General features: G+C 40.8%; 1 protein-coding gene across 1 annotated transcript in view; it reads left to right on the plus strand.

Moving 5' to 3' along the window:
• Positions 1-18,115, plus strand: part of NIBAN1 (niban apoptosis regulator 1) — a 149,372-nt gene that overhangs the window by 104,572 nt on the left and 26,685 nt on the right. The window contains exon 6 of the mRNA XM_032862640.1: positions 17,006-17,121. Within this exon, the coding sequence (XP_032718531.1) occupies positions 17,006-17,121 (116 nt within the window). The remainder of the gene's footprint in view (positions 1-17,005; positions 17,122-18,115) is intronic.

Here is an 18,115-nt window from a genome sequence, read left to right on the forward strand (position 1 = left end):
TCAGGTCATGACCCCAGGGTCCTGGGATCAAGCCCCACATTGGGCTCTCTGATCAGCAGGGAGTCTGCTTCTTCCTCTCTCTCTCTCCCTGCCTCTCTGTCTACTTGTGATCTCTGTCTGTCAAATAGATAAATAAAATCTTTAAAAAAAATATGCTGAGAATTAAGGAGAGATGGAACTATGCCCAGCCTTAATCTTAAGAAATGTTGACTTGTAGAATACTATGAGAGTAGATCCAAAAATGTAAGTATGGGGTTGAAAAATAAAAACTGTAAAGAATGTTAGAGATACTTGTATGACTCAGCCTGAAAGGAAAGGTCTGGGAAGACACAATAATGACTTTCAAATGGTAATTCTAACTCTACTGAAGACGTTCCTCGTAGGAATGTACTCAACTGTAACATGAGAAATCTAGGTTACCCGTGAGGGAGAACTGCTTGATAATGAGAACTCTTGTGTTCTAAAGGGAGATATATGGAAACATTGAGGGAATGGCTGTTGAATGACTTACACCTGATCAATTGCTTAAAAAGATTTATTTATTTATTTATTTATTTTAAAGAGAGAAGGGCAGAGGGAGAGGGAGAGAGAATCCTAAGCAGACCCCACACTGAGTGCATTGCCTGAAAGGGGCTCAACCCCAGGACCATGAGATCGAGACCTGAGCTGAAACCAAGAGTCAGATGCTTAACCAACGGCACCATCCAGGCCCCCCGGATTAGTTTTAATTTGTAAACCCAAGTGGAATGCACTGCTTAATGAATACTGGCTTTTACTATTATTAATAATGATCGTAGACCTGGAATAATTTACATGCCCTTTCAGTTATGTAATAAATAAATTCTTGTCCCATTAGTAGAGAAATGAACTAGACGTTAAAAGCTTGTTCTAGTTTTATGATTCCATTATGCTTTTTTTAATAGTAAAAATACCATGAAGACTGTGAACCCGCAAGAGACATTTACTTAAAACTAACACATCATCCTAGGAGATGTACACACATGCTCCCTCTCCCTCCCTCCCTCCCTCTCTCTGTCTCCCTCCTCTCTCTCATATATTCAGAAACTTTGACATTTCCAATCCAGGAATTGAAGTTGGTTTTTTTTTTTTTCCTCTCTTTCTCTGTTTTCCCATGAGGGAATTAGATCGTTGGGCCACTTCTTCCAAATAGTTTCATGGAATGAGTAATTCAAGTTTATAGCAACTACTAAGATTATCTACAATGGGAATGGGGGGTACACCTAAAGCCATCAAGCACTTAAACTGCTCTTTCTTTTTGGCAAAGGGTAAGAGAAGGGTGACCAATTTGTTGCTATAAATACAGCAGATTGTTGTAAGGCTGTATCCTGTTTGGAAATGATCTCATCTAACATGTCTGTTGGTGGTTAGCAGTTTTCCACCACACAGAACAGGACTAGCAAGATATGGCGTTGTTGTTAGAGAACCCTCAAGGTTAAGGCCACAAGGATTCCTCAGTGCCCTGAAGGCAGTGTTTATGAATGAGATATAATTGTCAAGGGTTTTAAATTCTAACCTTAATCTATATAGGGGCTCATTATAAGTCATCTTATTTCTTATTTTTGTGCATTACTCTAATTCTGGAATTGTTCTAGTAGATGACCTATGCTATGTGTATGATAATGAGTTAGAGACAGAGTCGGGGTTTTTTTTTTCCTTTTTTATTGATTTAGAATAGGAATTGATCTGAATTAGATCACCTTTGTAACAATGCCACTTAATAAATCTGAGGTGTGCAGTGGCATGCTTTCTTTTATTACCTCCTCCATCTTCCTCACTCCAATAAACAAGAGAACTCTGAAACCACGTGCAGATTGTAGACCTGTGTGCGTGATCTCCTACGGTGGCCACCAGCCAAATCTGGCCACTGACACCTGAAATGCTCTCCTCTGAAATGAAATATGCTGTTGAATATGAAATACGCACATTTCAAAAAATTAGTACCCCCCCAAAAAAGAGTGTAATATATCTCATTAATAATTTTTATATTGCTTATGAATTTTGGATATTTGGGTTGATATAAACTATACTATTAAAATTAATCTTAACCATTTGACTTTTATGATGTGGCTACTGTAAAACTTACAGTTGTGTATGTGGCTTTCGTTGTATTTCTACAGAACAGCCCTGGTCTAAGGCTTCTTTGCCCCTCCACTTCCCCTTCCTTTACTCTGGAGGAGACTTCAAAGCCAGTATTGATTACTGTTTGCAGACTAGGGACATATGTGTGTGTGTGTGTGTGTGTACATTTGTGCACACAAGTGAGTGTGTGCCAGCCAGAGAATGTTCAGTGGGAAGGGTGAGGAACAAAGGACAGGAAGAGAAGCGAGCAGTTTCGTTGGTCTGAGATGCCATCACTCTCACTTAGAGTAAGGAAGGAGGACTGGCTGAGCAGAAGTTAGCTCCCCACAAGGCAGCTTTGCTCTTTTTTTAAAAAAAACCAGAGTGAATCATTGCAACATCAGACTCCTCTGAATTCAAATGCAAATACATGAAAAGCTTCTGTAACATCTGTAGAGAAGCTAACATGAAGTTTTAAAGAATTAGCATTACTGTTGCTTTTCTTAGTTAACAAAGATAATCAAGAACTAACCTATATTCCAACAGATAGTTCTGCTTTGGGCAAAGGCCATAATGTATTTTGTTCCTCAGCATTTCATAAAAGAGAAGTTTCTGGTTGAGATAGAATCTTTTAAGGGCCTTACAATTTGGACTCAAATATGCAAACTACCATGGTGGTTTTTCTGGAAAACTGAAATATTGTGTAAATCACAATGGTTTTGTTAAATTTTAAATTATGAGATATCAGGCAGATTGTACTTTTTCAAGGAAAAATATTGGGGGGGGGTATGTTACAGACCATGCTCATATGACTGTCAAATTCAATGATTCAAGGCTTTATATAAGACAAACCAGTTTCGCTATAGTCTTACAATATATAAAAAATGGCAAATTTGAATAATTTTACTATTTATTAGCTTAAATAGCCCATGTGGTAAGTCCAGTGGAAACAACCATGAACTGAACTGTGTAATTCAGATTAGTGGAAGGGGAAGAGGAGAGTGTGAAGAGATTCAGATCAGCTCTGTCCATTGGGAATGTGATGAAAGGCACATATGTAATTTTTTTTTAATTGAAGTATGCTTGGCAGACAGAGTTGCATTAGTTTCAGGTATACAACACAGTGATTCTATACATTTGCTCCATTCCCCACAAATGTCGTTACCATCTGTCACGATGCAACACCATTATGGTATCATTGACGGTATTCCATATGCTGTACCATTCATCCCTGTGTTGTATTCACTCTGTAACTGGAAACCTGTATCTCCCACTCTCCTTCACCCTTTCTGCCCCTCCCCCCACCCTCTCCCTTCAGGCAACCATCAGTTTGTTGTCTCTAATTATGGATCTGTTTCTGCATTTTGTTTGTGTGCTTATTCACTTGTTTTGGTTTTTAGATCCCACATATGAATGAAATCATATGGTATTCGTCTTTCTTTCTCTGACTTATTTCACTTAGCAAAATCCCCTCTAGGTCCATCCATGTGTTGCAAATGACAAGGGCTCATCCTTTTTATGGCTGAGTAATATTCCATTGTAGATACACCACATCTTCTTTGTCCATTCGTCTATCAATGGACACTTATGTTGCCTTCATATCTTGGCTGTTGTAAATAATGCCTCAACAAACATAGGGGTGCCGGGCACCTGGGTGACACAGTTGCTTAAATGTCTGATTCCTGGTTTGGCTCACTTGGGTCGTGAGGTCATGCCCTGAGTCATGATCCACGTTTGGCATGGAGTCTGCTTGAGATTCTCCCTCCCTCTCCCTCTGCCTTCCCCCCCACCACCAAAATAAATAAATCTTGAAAAAAAAAATAGGGATGCATATATCTTTTTGCATTAGTGTTTGTTTCCTTGAGTAAATACCCTGTACACAACATATGTAACTTAATACATCTAGTAGTCACATTAATTATTTTCTGCAGCCTGGAGAAAGTTGAATATTTGAGAGAGAGAGAGAGGTTTAGTGGGAAGAAAAGGATAAGATGGTCCTGCAGCTGGACCTTTATGTACCCAGGATATATAGGACCTTTATATCTCCTTTATATATATATGTATATATATATCCTGGACATTTATATCCCCAAGTTAGAACTCTGTCATGGAGAGCACTACCCAAATGTTGGTAAATTAATTGTATTTGCAGTTTATCACAAAATCACACATTTCACAGCTGGAAAAGGAGAACTAACAGCCTTTCATTTCAGATGTGATAAATTAGGCCCAGAGAAGCAAAGGAACTCACCTCAAGTCCCATAGCCAAAAAGACACCCAGTCTGGATTCCCACCAGATTGTTGTCTCTACTATTCCATGTTGCCTCTGTATCGTTGAGCCATTATTTCTGTGTTCATTGGTCTATTCAAAAAACATTTGGTGCCAGGCACTGGGCTGTGGCTTTGGGATACTGTGATGAATATGACAGTCCTTATCCTTAAAGACATTGTGTGTGAGGGGACACAAGTTCATCCAGTTTTGTCACAGGTGAACCATCAGGTTCTGATGCATGTCATATTGTGTCATCCCATGACCTTGCTCCATTTTCATGACAAGCAGGAGATAGTAATAATACTTTAAGGGACATTTGTGACAAGCCTGAACGGGCTCTAAGATGTAAGGGTTTTCCCTCCATTCATGAAGAGAAGACACTTGAAGGAGGCAGTGGAGATGTATTCTGAGTAAACCACACTAAGCAAAACCTTTAAGGAGAGGAAAAGAAGAAGAATGAACTAACTCTTAAGTTAATTTACTTTACAGACCTCTCAGTATGGACCCTGAATGTCTGGACCATAGCACGTGCCATGATTTGGTGGTTGCCAGGGCTCACGAGAGTTCTCTGAGGTTCTAAGAGGCCAACTGCCACAGAACATTTGGACTTTGGAAAGAGAAATATTGCTCATGGTCATGAGAGGACTGGTATTAAAAAAATAAAAAGACATTAGATCAGCGCAGATCTTCCTGAGGATAACAGTATAACACTTCATAAAGTTTGAGCCACAAATACAAAAATCCCCTATGGCTCACTTTTTTTTTTTTTTAATTTTATTTATTTATTTGACAGACAGAGATCACAAGTAGGCAGAGAGGCAGGCAGAGAGAGAGGAGGAAGCAGGCTCCCCGCTGAGCAGAGCCCGATGCGGGGCACGATCCCAGAACCCCGGAATCATGACCCGAGCCGAAGGCAGAGGCTTTAACCCACTGAGCCACCCAGGCGCCCCTATGGCTCACTTTTTATTTCTTATGCATTCCCTTTCAATCCTGTGGCTTAATATTCACATTGCTTAATCAGGATATACGTGTAATTTTATAATTTTGTTTTTGCAATTAAAATGATCTTTAAACTACTTTTCCGTGATGTAGATGCGTCATCATAGTTGTTATTTTAGTGGCTGCGTAATATTCCATTCAGTAATCCTATCATGTTTTGCTTAAATTTGTTATTAGTCAAGTTATTAAACAAGATGCTCCTTGGAACGTTACTAAGAATAATTGTGAAGGCTTAGAGTTTTCACAATAAAATCTCCTGTTTACTTATAAAGCCACTTTCAAAGGATCCCTTAGTGAGACAATGGACGTTCATGCAGTTCTAGGCTTTCAACCACCCCAAGAGCAAGATGTTTTCCAAGTATCTTTGGTTTAAAGCAGTTACGCAAAACTGGTACACACTGTGGGCTCAGTTAACCTAGAAATTAAAAAGAGCTCTGTTGGCAGCACTGCCCCTTCTTGTAATAGCTCAGGAATGCTCAGAAATAATGCTCAGACATTATTTCTATTGGTACCTGCCTGCTAAAGTTCTCTGTTTTAAACAAATGATCTGGTCCCTAAGAACCTGAGGACTAAGTCTGCCCCTCCAGACTGTGGCTGCCATCCCTACTTTTTAGGGAGACAATGGAACATGGGTCAATTTAATCTTATAGGCCTTTGGAGAAAGGTTACAAATAGGGAAACAGACATTTTATCCGAGACAAAAGTAGCTACTACATCTGCTTTCGTTAGATGTTTTAAATAAGGTTAGGTCCTTTTTGAAGTTTGAGTCTGTATGAAATTTATTTCCTGCTTGTTACTTTTGCTCTCCTTTGATGACCCAATAAAATGAGCTGGGTATTTATATGACCTTGGGTAATGATTTCAACTTCTTTGATTTTGAGTTTTTCCATTTTCTGCCCAGGAGTGATTACATCTGGCTTACCTGTCTCATGAGGTTGCCATGAGACCCAAATGAGATGTAATCTGTAAAAAACTTCTGACAAGCGCAGTGTGGATGCTATTATTAATCACCAGTAATGGCGATGAGCGGAAAATCCCCAGATAGCATCAGCAGACGGTGCTGCACTCTGTGGGTGTGTCAGATGAGACTATGGTAAAGTGCAGCCAGTTTACCCCAGTGATTTCTTCTTCAGCGCCAATCTGGCCAAGCCCTTCCACTGTCTGCCTTACTTGTAGACAGCGTGGCCCCATGCATGTGGGTAAGACTAGGCAAGGTCTTTTGAGCTCACAAGACAAAGGTCTTCCATAGACTCAGTCTGGAAGAAATCTCCCTTATACTTTTGTGTGCTGCAGTGACAAATTATAACAAGACCCATGGGTAAAAAATCATTTCTGGAAATAAGAGAAAGTGTCATCAAAAATGAAGGACAAGTCTGTGGCGAGAGGAGCATCTTCCCTATTTATTTAAAAACTCAGGCTTGCTTTAAATTGCGTCCAGCTTGTGTGGTCAAATTTTGCCTGCAGGGAATAAGCCACAGAGCTCCCCACGATGACAGAGGGAGGCACGTGACCCAGTTTCTGTGGTCTAAGCTGAAAGATGATCTGTGTGTGCCGTGCCACAACAGCCTATAAACACTACAGAGTGAACTCTTCCTAAAATTCACATTTTAAAGAGGAAATTAGATCGTTTTTCATTTGTTTTGCTCAGGTTTTTGAGGTGTAATTTTTTTTTTCCCCGCTGAGGTCATTTCAGCACTATCTGCAGAAATGGTTATTAGGATATTAGGAGACAGTTCTGCACTCACGGTCTTAGAATAAGAAGCTCCTGGGACGCCTGGGTGGCTCAGTCAGTTAAGCATCTGCCTTCGGCTCAGATCGTGATCCTGCGGTCCTGGGATCGAGGCCTGCATTGGGCTCCCTGGTCAGGGGTGAGCCTGCTTCTTCCTCTGCCTGCCACTCCCCCTGCTTGTGCGTCCTCAGCCCCACCCCCTTACTGACACATAAATAAATCTTAAAAAAAAAAAAAAAAGAATATATAAAGACTTACAGAGTTGTCCTAAGCAGAGAGGAAATATTGATTGTGTTATTGTTCTCCTGGCCTCACTCTGCCCAGATATCTAAGGCACACAGAGTGACTGATGAGCTCTTCCAGCCCGTGGAAATGTTCGATGAACACAGCTTTGGGACAGCAGAGTATGTTAATGGTATTCAGAAAGAAGTAAATAGTCTCTCTTCCCTTATCAGGATTTTGAGGACGCCATCTTTACTTTTTGGAAGAGATAGGAGTGGGGGCCATCTTTATTTTTTTAAGGCTTTGAAAAAAACTTAAAGGAAATGGGATCATTTATGCTAAAGAAAAGAAGGTTACCACACAGGAGATATAGTCCATATATCCACTGAAAACCAGAAAAGAGAAAAAGAGATTCAACCGGGGTCGCAACTGAGGATTTCTGCCTGGGCAATGATGATTGCTTCGGAAGCAAGCAGGGGGTGCTCCCAGTGGATAGGGATCTGGTTTGAAATGATGTCCGTATGAGCCTGCCCGAAGTATTTCCTTACCCCATACCCTTTGGTAGAACTTCAGCACGGTGCTATTTTTATGCACCCCTTTAAGTACAGGGGTTCATTTGTGTTTTGTGGGTGAACGGTCAGTCGGCAGAGGGGACATTTCCTAACCCGGTAAGGGGGAAACAATTTCACCGAGACTCTAGGCATTCAAGAGTTATGGTCTTCTACTGTATCTCTTTCTTCTACACAATTTGTTTTTTCTCAAAATCTAGCCTGTAAACCTCCTTGCAACAGAATTACCTGAACAGCTTTTTAAATGCAGATTCCTGGGCCCAGTCACAGACCTGCTGAACTGGGATCTCTGGGGCAAGATCAAGAATTGCATTTTTAGCAAACAGATCGGTGATTCTGGTGTTGGAGAACCGCTCCCCTTATGTTGGGTGGAGGAATTGTTCTCAAGGTGTGCCCCTGGACCTAGAGCATCAGCATTGCCTGGGAGCTTATTAGAAATGCAAATTCTTGGACCCCACCCTATACCTTACTGAATCTGAAAATTCTGGAGTGGGGGGGGGAGCTCAGCAATCTGTTTTAGTAAACCCTCCAGGTGATTCTGATGCTCACCAAAGTCTGAGAAGCATTGGAGTATGTATGTAGGTCAGGATCCTTCTCTACTTTTTTACAAGAGTAAGAAAAGTACTCATTAAGAAAAAGACTCATTAAGAGAGAATCTGATGAATTACAGACCTGAACCCCTGAAACAAATAATACATTATATGTTAATTTTTTAAAAAGATTTAAAACAAAGAGAGAAAGAATCTGATTCATTTGCAATGCTTGGGTTTTCTCTGTAACCAAGAAATCTTGGTTGGGATTGAACTTTAAAAGGAGATTTAATCTAGGGGCACCTGGGTGGTGCTGTTGGTTGAGTGTCCTGCTCTTGGTTTCGGCTCATGTTGTGATCTCAAGGTCGTGAGATCGAGCCCCACCTCAGGCTCCACTCACTTGATGTGGAGTCTGCTTAAGACTCTCTCCTCCCTTCCCACTGCCCCTACTCCCCAAACATGGGTTTGGGCACACACGCTCTCTCTAAAATAAATAAATCTATTTTTTTTTAAAGATTTTATTTATTTATTTGACAGAGAGAGATCACAAATAGACAGAGAGGCAGGCTGCCTGCTAAGCAGAGAGCCCGACGCGGGACTCAATCCCAGGACCCTGAGATCATGACCTGAGCCGAAGGCAGCGGCTTAACCTACTGAGCCACCCATGCGCCCTCTATATTTTTTTTTAAAGGAAACTGAATCTAGTCTCCCCATCCCTCTCTCCCTCCTTCCTTCCTCCATCTCCCTCGCTCTCTCCCTCTCCTCCTTCCCCCACCCACCTCTCTCTCTCTTCCTTTCTCATGTGCCAGGCACTGGGCTAGGGATTGAGGGTGCAGTAGTGAACACAAACTACGGTTCCCTGTCCTCTTGGAATTTACACTCTAGGGGAAGGGCATATACCAAATGATTACACTAATAACTCTGAATTTTTAGTTCTTTTTTTTTTTTTTTAAAGATTTCATTTATTTATTTCACAGAGAGAGATCACAAGTAAGACTACATGGAAGAAATTGAGATTGGTTGATAATGCAAATAAACAGCCTCAATGATGGGTGATGGCTGAAGGGCTGACATCCTAGAGGAAAATCTCTAGGGTCCCACCCTGAACACATTTTCAATTATTTTAAAAAGGCAAGATAGGGGTGCCCGGGTGGCTCAGTGGGTTAAAGCCTCTGCCTTCGGCTCAGGTCATAATCTCAGGGTCCTGGGATCGAGCCCCGCATTGGGCTCTCTGCTCAGCAGGGAGCCTGCTTCCCCCTCTCTCTCTGCCTGCCTCTCTGCCTGCTTGTGATCTTTCTCTCTCTGCCAAATAAATAAATAAAATCTTAAAAAAAAAAAATAAAAAGGCAAGATAGATAACCAGAGGGCTTCCCTTAACTGTGAGCCCAGAGCAAGTCAGTGATGTGATACGGTTGTACACGAAGCATGTAAAACTTTAATAATTGCCTTGCTAAAATCTAGATACAGGATGTCTCTAACAGCCTTCTAATCTGCCAATCTAGTATGTCAATGCAATGGAAATGGGTTAGCCTGTCCTCACTGGTTCTAGTAATCACCACTTCCTTTGTCTCTTGACAAACAGTCTTTTAATATTTATTGACAAGTCAAGAATACATGAGATGCACTACTTGTACTCAAATGAGGAATGCAGCCCTTTTCTAAGTGGTTAAAAATTTCTATCAAAACAATATCTTCGGGGCACCTGGGTGGCTCAGTGGGTGAAGCCTCTGCCTTCGGCTCAGGTCATGATCTCAGGGTCCTGGGATTGAGGCCCGCGTCGGACTCTTTGCTCAGCAGGGAGCCTGCTTTCCCCTCTCCCTCTGCCTGCTTCTCTGCCTACTTGTGATCTCTCTCTCTGTCAAATAAATAAATAAAATCTTTAAAAAAACCAACAAGTATATCTTCACTAGAACACCTTTCTTCCATCCATTCGAGAAGTCCTTCATATCCTCCAAGCGAGTCTCACATCTTCATATTTTCACCTAGAGCAATACCATTGTAACTCATCCTCAGATCCATGGATCTCCAAGGACAGCACATTTTTTTTTCTTGGCTTATTCTTCCTCTCTTCTTGGTAGGCCTGTATCCACTAACACAAATAAGATTTAGTCAGTAGATGGATGTATTTTTTTAAAATACATTTTCTTTTCTTTTTTAAAATTTTCTTAGAAGATTTGATTTCTTTATTTGTCAGAGACGGGGAACGCAAGCAGAGGGAACGGCAGAGAGAGGGAGAAGCAGGCTTCCTGCTGAGCAAGGAGCCCAGTGCAGGGCTCCATCTCAGGACCCTGGGTTCATGACCTGAGCCTAAGGCAGATGCTTAACTGAGCCACCCAGGTGTCCCAGTAGCTGTATATTTTAGTCTAGAAGTTTACAAAATACAATTCAGGGACTTCTAAGTAATCCTGAGGTTAATGCTCATAGAGTTGTCATTTATAATATGACAAATATTTGCTTGGTTGGTTATGAATATATTTTTAAAATAATGTAATAACTTTTATTACCATTTCATGAGCACGGATGCCATTCATTTGCAATTCCAGTGATAACATCACATTCTGTCTGATCCTGTTTACTCACATGTTATATGAGTGGTTTGGACTAGATGATTCTTTTTTTTTTTTTAATTTAGTTTATTTTTTGATAGAAAGAGCATGAGTTGGGGAAAAGACAGAGAGAGGGAGAAGTAGACTCCCTGCCGAGCAGGGAGCCCGACACGGGGCTCGACCCCAGGACCCCAGGATCATGACCTGAACTGAAGGCAGATGCTTAACCGATTGAGCCACCGAGGTGCCCATATATGATTCTAAACTTTGAGAAGGAAAGGAAACTTTAAAAAATAACTTAAAAATTAAACCACGATACACACACACGTGCAAACATACACACATGTTCCCGTGCATACATGTCAGAGTGGTTGGACGTTTAACTGCATCATCCAGGTGCCCTGCCTCTCTTATTTTTATAAAAACATGTGAATCTACAATTACCTCATAATAAAAATTTAAAAAATTAAACCATAGAGTGTTATTACAGGACTTTGGAAATACGTAGGCCTGACTTGACCACTTACTAGCTAAAACGAATTGTTTTGTCTTTCTGAAGTCAGTTTCTTTGTCAGCCTTAAAGTGGGAATATTAATTCTTCCCTAAGGGGATTGCTGGAAGGATTATATGAGATGGTGTGTGTAAACATCTTCCGTGGTTCATACTTACATTGACAGGATTCAATAAATGTTGGTTGCTTTCGTGTTTCTTCGCTTTGCCGTAGAGAAGAAACTAGGGCAAGCAGCCTTGCTGCGCTCTCCCAGAAAGGATGACATATGACCTGAAGCTGAAGACAATTTAGAAGTATACATTAGCAAGATGAACTCCATAGCAGTGTAGTGAGTAATGCTATTACATAACTTTTACAAATCACCAGGAGGATCAGCTAACATGACTTGGCACAGTGAACCGATAAAATAAAATAACAGCGCCACTTCCAAACCCAGCCTGAGTCAGGGAGTCCCAACCCAGCAGCCAGAGTCAAAACCCAGAATGACTGCACAGGCCTTAGAGCTTTGGCGTTTCGGTTGACTCAGACGTGCTGTAAATCTGTGCCAGTGGAAAAAAACAAAAGCTGGCCCCCTGGATAACTGTTCCCCCGAGGGGCCTAAAGAAGCTTTCTTTTCCTTGCAGAATCCATAATCATGTCTCCCAAATATGAGTTTTCCATGTGACTGCACAGATGAGAAATAGGGAGAGACTAAGGTCCTGAGGATGTAACTCTTGAATTAATGGCCAAGATGTGTCTCCCACGTGTCTTCTAAAATGTTTAGAATTTACCAGGGATCTGTCCTTGCCCCCGATCTCATGAATATTTTTATCAGTGAGTTGGGTAGAAGTGACAGAAGGCAAGCCCACCAAAATTTTTAATGATACAGAGGGGAAAGGGAGTTTGGAAACAGAATTATAATTATAAAATGATTTTGGCCGGCTCTGGGGCACTGAGTTGATCATAGTAACTTATCATTTATTAGGGGTTACGTTAAAACCTGTACCTCAACATCAAAAGCAGAAGTACAGTTTAGGAAAGGATTAAATTGACAAAAGTTTTATATGAAAAATTGTAGGGATTTTATTTGCCTATAAGAAAGGTATGAGTCAATGGTGTGATGTGTTTGTGTTAAAAAGAAGAAGAAGAAGAAGAAGAAGAAGAAGAAGAAGAAGAAGAAGAAGAAGTAGTAGTAGTAGTAGTAGTAGTAGTAGTAGTAGTAGTAGTAGTAGTAAAGGACCAGAAAAGGGAACATAATCTTTTACTTTACATAATTTGCGCAAGCCAAATTTAGGATGATATTGATTAAATGGAATTGGTTACTAAGGGAAGGAAGAAAAAAAGAGAACTAAATTTAAAAGATCCCCAAAACTATATTGTTTAAAGAATGGTTGAGGGAAAATACAGATATTCAGCTATTTTTTTTAGAGTTAGCATATAGAAGGGGAGTAAACTTGTCTATTTTGCTCTGAAAAGCAGAAATGAGATTAATGAGAGTTCATGGAAACAGATTTTGGCTCAATAAAAGGAAAAATTTTCAAATAATTAGAGGAGTCCCATGACTATTTCATAAATTGTGAGCTCTCTGTCACTGGAAACAGTTAAGCTAAGGCCAGATGAGCGTCTGGGATTCCGAAGGCTTCCAGCATGGAATGAGAACTCCGGCTAGGTGACCTTTAAGACCACTTCCAGCTCTTATAGTCTATGGTTTAAGTAAGCATGAATGCCAAGGCCGCTCCTGACATGCCAGAGCTACTTTTTCAACTCTTGGCTCAGATTCTGACCAGCTGTGTGACCTTCAGCTAAGAAATTAACCTTTATTTTCTTTCAGTTTCCTTGTCCGCCAAATGAGGGATCTGGATTTAATGATGTCTAAGTTCTCTCCAGCACATCTGTCTCCTTAAGCATTCTCATAATGATAACGTGTTGGGAAAGTACATGGAGCTGATAACCTGCCATTTTTCTAAGTCGACCTGCAAGGAGAAGGCTTAAAACAACCAGAATCCGTGGTTGATTCTGGGGACCCCTGGACTAAACTCTCAGCTGTTGTTGGCAGGAGAGTGGGTGATTGTGATCCTGGAATTCTGTTCTCATGAGATCGATGGCAGGAAGTTGATCAAATAACTGATAATCCGGTTTTTCTCAAACACCTGTACATTCTGGCTGGGTTCAGCAACGCCTCTGCAAACAAGTTAGAAGAAATGAAGATCGTATTACCATCGCAATGCAGTTCTATCTTTCACAAAGCAAACCTTTGTTCTTTATTTCCTTAATGATCTGGCAGTTGCTGTCGAGTTTGGCTTACCATCATAAAAGCTAATATCCATAAAATGGATTTTATATGCCAGGTACTGTTCTAAAAGTTTTGTAGAAGTTAATTAATCAGATTATAACCTGAAAATCTAATGATGAATCAGTAGAGTATATCCTTTTTTTTTTTTTTAATCCCTATGGAAAAGGAATAGTTAAAATCCAGTTTAAATCCATCCTAATGGTAGAGAGTCGAGAATTCAGCTCCCTGCCCTCATTCGCTTTCTTGCTGATGTTCAATTACCGTAATTTCCTGTGTGGGTCATCTGATTACTAACCCTTCTCTTCTCTGCCTAGATTAAGGTGTCTCATCCACCACTACTACATTCCAGCTCTTCTCTCTCCTCTTGGACTTCTCTCTGACTCCCACGTCATTATCTCCAAATCCCATTTCTTCTGTAATTTTTTTTTCCTAAAGATTTTTGCAAACACACATAGGGCGACTACCATAGTTTGCTTTGATGTAGTTATAGAAGGTATGAGTAGGGTTTCAAATACCTCCTCCAGTTGCTGAGGTTAGTAGGGGAAGAAATAAGTAAATTTATGCTTTTTGTAAGGACAAGAAGAATTTAAAACCTTATTCCCAGGCTTGCGGGTCTGGCAGTCCTCACTCCATCAAGTACCACATTTTCTTCCATCTCTTTGTTTCCTTGGGTTGGAAATGAAAACAGCTGTTAAAAATAAAAGCCCATGAGTCAATCTTGAATCTCAATGTATAATTACAGTTTCCATCTCTGTTGGTAAAGTCCCTCCCAGTGTACTGAGCCCCGTATCACAGCCCCCTTGTTGTCAATTTTATACCAAGACTTTAATTTGTGCTTTCCAAACCTCTAAGATTAAACAGTAAATCATTTGCCAAGCCAGAAAAAAAGAACAAGGAAGAAAATACTTCAATTTAAAAACTTGATTCTCAGACATGCTCTTTTTCTGATTTAGATCTTGAGCAGATCTCTATGTCGATATTAGAAATGTCAGTTACTGTTCTACATTTTTGAAGGTAGAGATTTGGGGCTTTATGGTATCCTCACTGTGAAGAATGTTGCTTGAACTCCATAGAGACTATGCCTCGAAATGTACCAGGTTCCTGAGGCCTATGACCTCGAAAACCAGTCTTAAAAGAGTTGTCTACAGCCCATCGATTATCACCTTCTGGAGAAGATTGAGCCTTCTCTGTTTCTGCCTTGTCCCTCCTTATCAACCACTCATTCCTTGACTGAGTAGTCCCATTGTCTAAAGCTCTGAAGGTCCCCAGCAAATCTGCAGCCTTCAACTGGCTAATCTAATTCGCTCTATAAATACAGATCATAGGCTATTAGCAAGGGGATTTCACGTCCTATAGGAGGAGAAGCAGGAGGCAAGAGATTTGGTGCTTTCAATCACTTCATTTAGCTTTAGTTCCCCTTTCTAAGATTTGATTTCTTTATTGTTAGATTAGATTATGTCTATGATTCATTTCCCTGAAAAAATTATTATAATTCTGTCATCATTATGTCCTCCAAGAGCTATCTTTGTGTATTGAAAAATTGCCTTGGTCAGTTTGGGCTGCTGTAACAAAAATACCACAGTCTTGAAAGTTTAAGATCAAAGCACTGGCAGGTCCAGGGTCTAGTGGGAGGATAGAAGTGGGGGGAGGAGCTCTCTTCTTATAAGGGCACTAATCTCATCACGATAAGGGCAGTAATCCCATCATACCTTCCTGGCCTGATTACCTCCCCCAAAGGCTCTATCTCCAAATATTATCATACTGGGGATTAGGGTTTCAACATATGAATTCTGGGAGACACAAATATTCAGTCCACGGCAGAAATGAGGATATTGTTATGCACGGTGTGATTTGTGGAATTCTGGGAAGGCTGTTGAGCTCCTGCTTCCACAACCACACTTAAAATCCTGCTATTAAATATTTCCTCCCAGATAAAACACATTTTAAAATCTAGTATGTTTGGCTATGAAAAGAGTCCAGATTCCATCGACAGATGAATGGATAAAGGAGATGTAATACACACACACACACACACACACACACACACACACACACACACAAAATGGAATATTACTCAGCCATCAAGAAAAAGATATCTTACCATTTGCAAAGACATGGATAGAACTAGAGGGTATTATGCTAAGGGAAATAAGTCAATCAGAGAAAGAATTGTATGATTTCATTCATATGTGGAAATCAAGAAACAAAACAGAGGGTCGTAGGGAAGGGAGGGAAAAAATGAAATCAGAAAGGGAGACACACCATATGAGACTCTTAACTATAGGAAACAAACTGAGGATTGGTGGAGGCAAGGTGGGTGGGGGGACGAGGTAACTGGGTGATGGGCATTAAGGAGGGCATGTGACATGATGAGCACTGGGTGTTGTATAAGACTGATGAATTCCTGAACTCTACCTCTGAAACTAATAATACTCTATGCATTCACTAATGGAATTTAAATAAAATAAAGGAGAATAATAAAAAAAAATCTAATCTATTTAGAAGGGCAAACCTGGAAAACTAGTTCCACATTTTTGAAGGTAAAGATTTGGGGCTTTGTGTAGATTTTGAGGTAGTGTAGCGCGGTGCTGATACAGGGTAATGTCGTCGGACTGGAATCAGACTGCTTGAGTTCACACACTTACAAGCTGTATGACCTGAGGCAATTAATCTTTCTGGGCTTCTGCACCGTCTATATAATCAAGATGATAATAACACTCAACGCAGAGGTTTTTTGAGGTTTTAGTGAAATGTGTAACATGTTTAGAAGAACAGTATCTCATTACATGGTGGTTAGCCATTGTCATTCTTTGTTGGCATCAAGGAGCATATTATATGGATGTCCTTTTGACAGAAAGTTGCTATCAAGTCGCAAAGAAATCAGAGTGTCATTCAGGGAATGGGGAGGGATTCCGCGGGACACACAAAGCCTTGTGCAGGAATGGTCTGCCATAGTGAGGAGCTAGATTTGGAAGCGGGAAGCCAGTAGGTGCTTCCATGCCCAAGGGAAGCATTTACAAGAAAGATAAAGGGAGATTCATCTGCTTCTCATCCTAGACAGTCTGCCTAGCAATGGATAGACTGAATCTGCTGCTATGGGGAGCAAGAAGTGTGATTCAAATCTGCACATGAACTTTGAATTCGACACCTGCTTGATTTTTGTGTGTCTCATAATTTTCTCCCTCGTAGTATTCAGGTAATGTTAGGTCTCTTGAAAAACCATGGTAAATGTATAAGTAGTCTTCTCTGCTAAACACCCTTGCCTTTTTCTCTTAGATTACATGAAGCAGACAACGTTTGAAGCCCAAGCGTTTCTGGAAGCTGTCCAGTTCTTCCGTCAGGAGAAGGGACACTATGGCTCATGGGAAATGATCACTGGGGATGAAGTCCAGGTAACGTGGCTCAGAATTTTGGATCCTCTTCCCTGTCTGTTGTGGGAGGTCAGAGCCATAAAACAAACAAACAAACAAAAAAGTTGCAAGAACGGAAGATGTGGTTCCAAAGGCCATTTCTCGAATCATCTAGAAGCATTTGATCCACAAACTATTAGGGACCCTCTCCAAACACCTCCATACTGGGCAGTAAACAGGGCAGCTTGAAACCCTGCAACGGCAGTGGGGAGAGCTGCTTCTACTGCTTCTGACACAAAGCATGATTCTTTGAATTGACCTCATGCTTCTAGACCATAAGCAAACATGAGCAGTGTGGCAAAGTGCATAGTGTGTGGTGGGGCCTTAGGTCAGTGGACTCGGGTTAAATCTTGCCAAGTTATTGGACCTCTTTTCGTCTCGGGTTAGTCCTCTGAGAAAGAGAGTAATGATAATGTTTACCTTGCAGGGTTCTGAGCATTAAGTGAGATGTTGCTGGAAAACTCTTCGGCACGTGCTTGTCTTTACTTATTAAATGATCTGTGAACGAAGTCAGGGAAACACATTTTAAAAGCATTAGACAGTTTTCTATGCATTTTATTTACCTCTTCTAGTTTTCTATCCCCTGTGGCCTGATATAATTTCCCATGACCTTGATTAAATGCTAGTCATGGGCTGAGTACCTCCATTGGCTTGGTACCAGGGACATTGCTACAAATCTCCAAGGAAACTGTGTCCATGAGAACACCAATCACATGGCTAATTCAGCCCGGAGGAGGCTGGGTATGGCATTATTTAATTAGAGGCACACAGGGTCCAAAAATGCTATTCTTTAATTTCCCCTCATCTCCCCAAGTGCCTCTTTTGGGGGCCAGTGGAATTTGTTATTAGGAGACACTATTTGGAAGAGACCAGATGGGGCCTTGCCTTCGTATGGTCGTTAAACTTCTAAAGCCAAAAACATTTGCTTGTGATGATGGGGCTGTTCTTCATTGTTTAACCATATGACTCAGAAGCT

This window comes from Lontra canadensis, unplaced genomic scaffold (assembly GCF_010015895.1).
Source record: "Lontra canadensis isolate GAN:19392208 unplaced genomic scaffold, GSC_riverotter_1.0 scaffold24, whole genome shotgun sequence".
In the NCBI taxonomy this organism is placed as follows: domain Eukaryota; kingdom Metazoa; phylum Chordata; class Mammalia; order Carnivora; family Mustelidae; genus Lontra; species Lontra canadensis.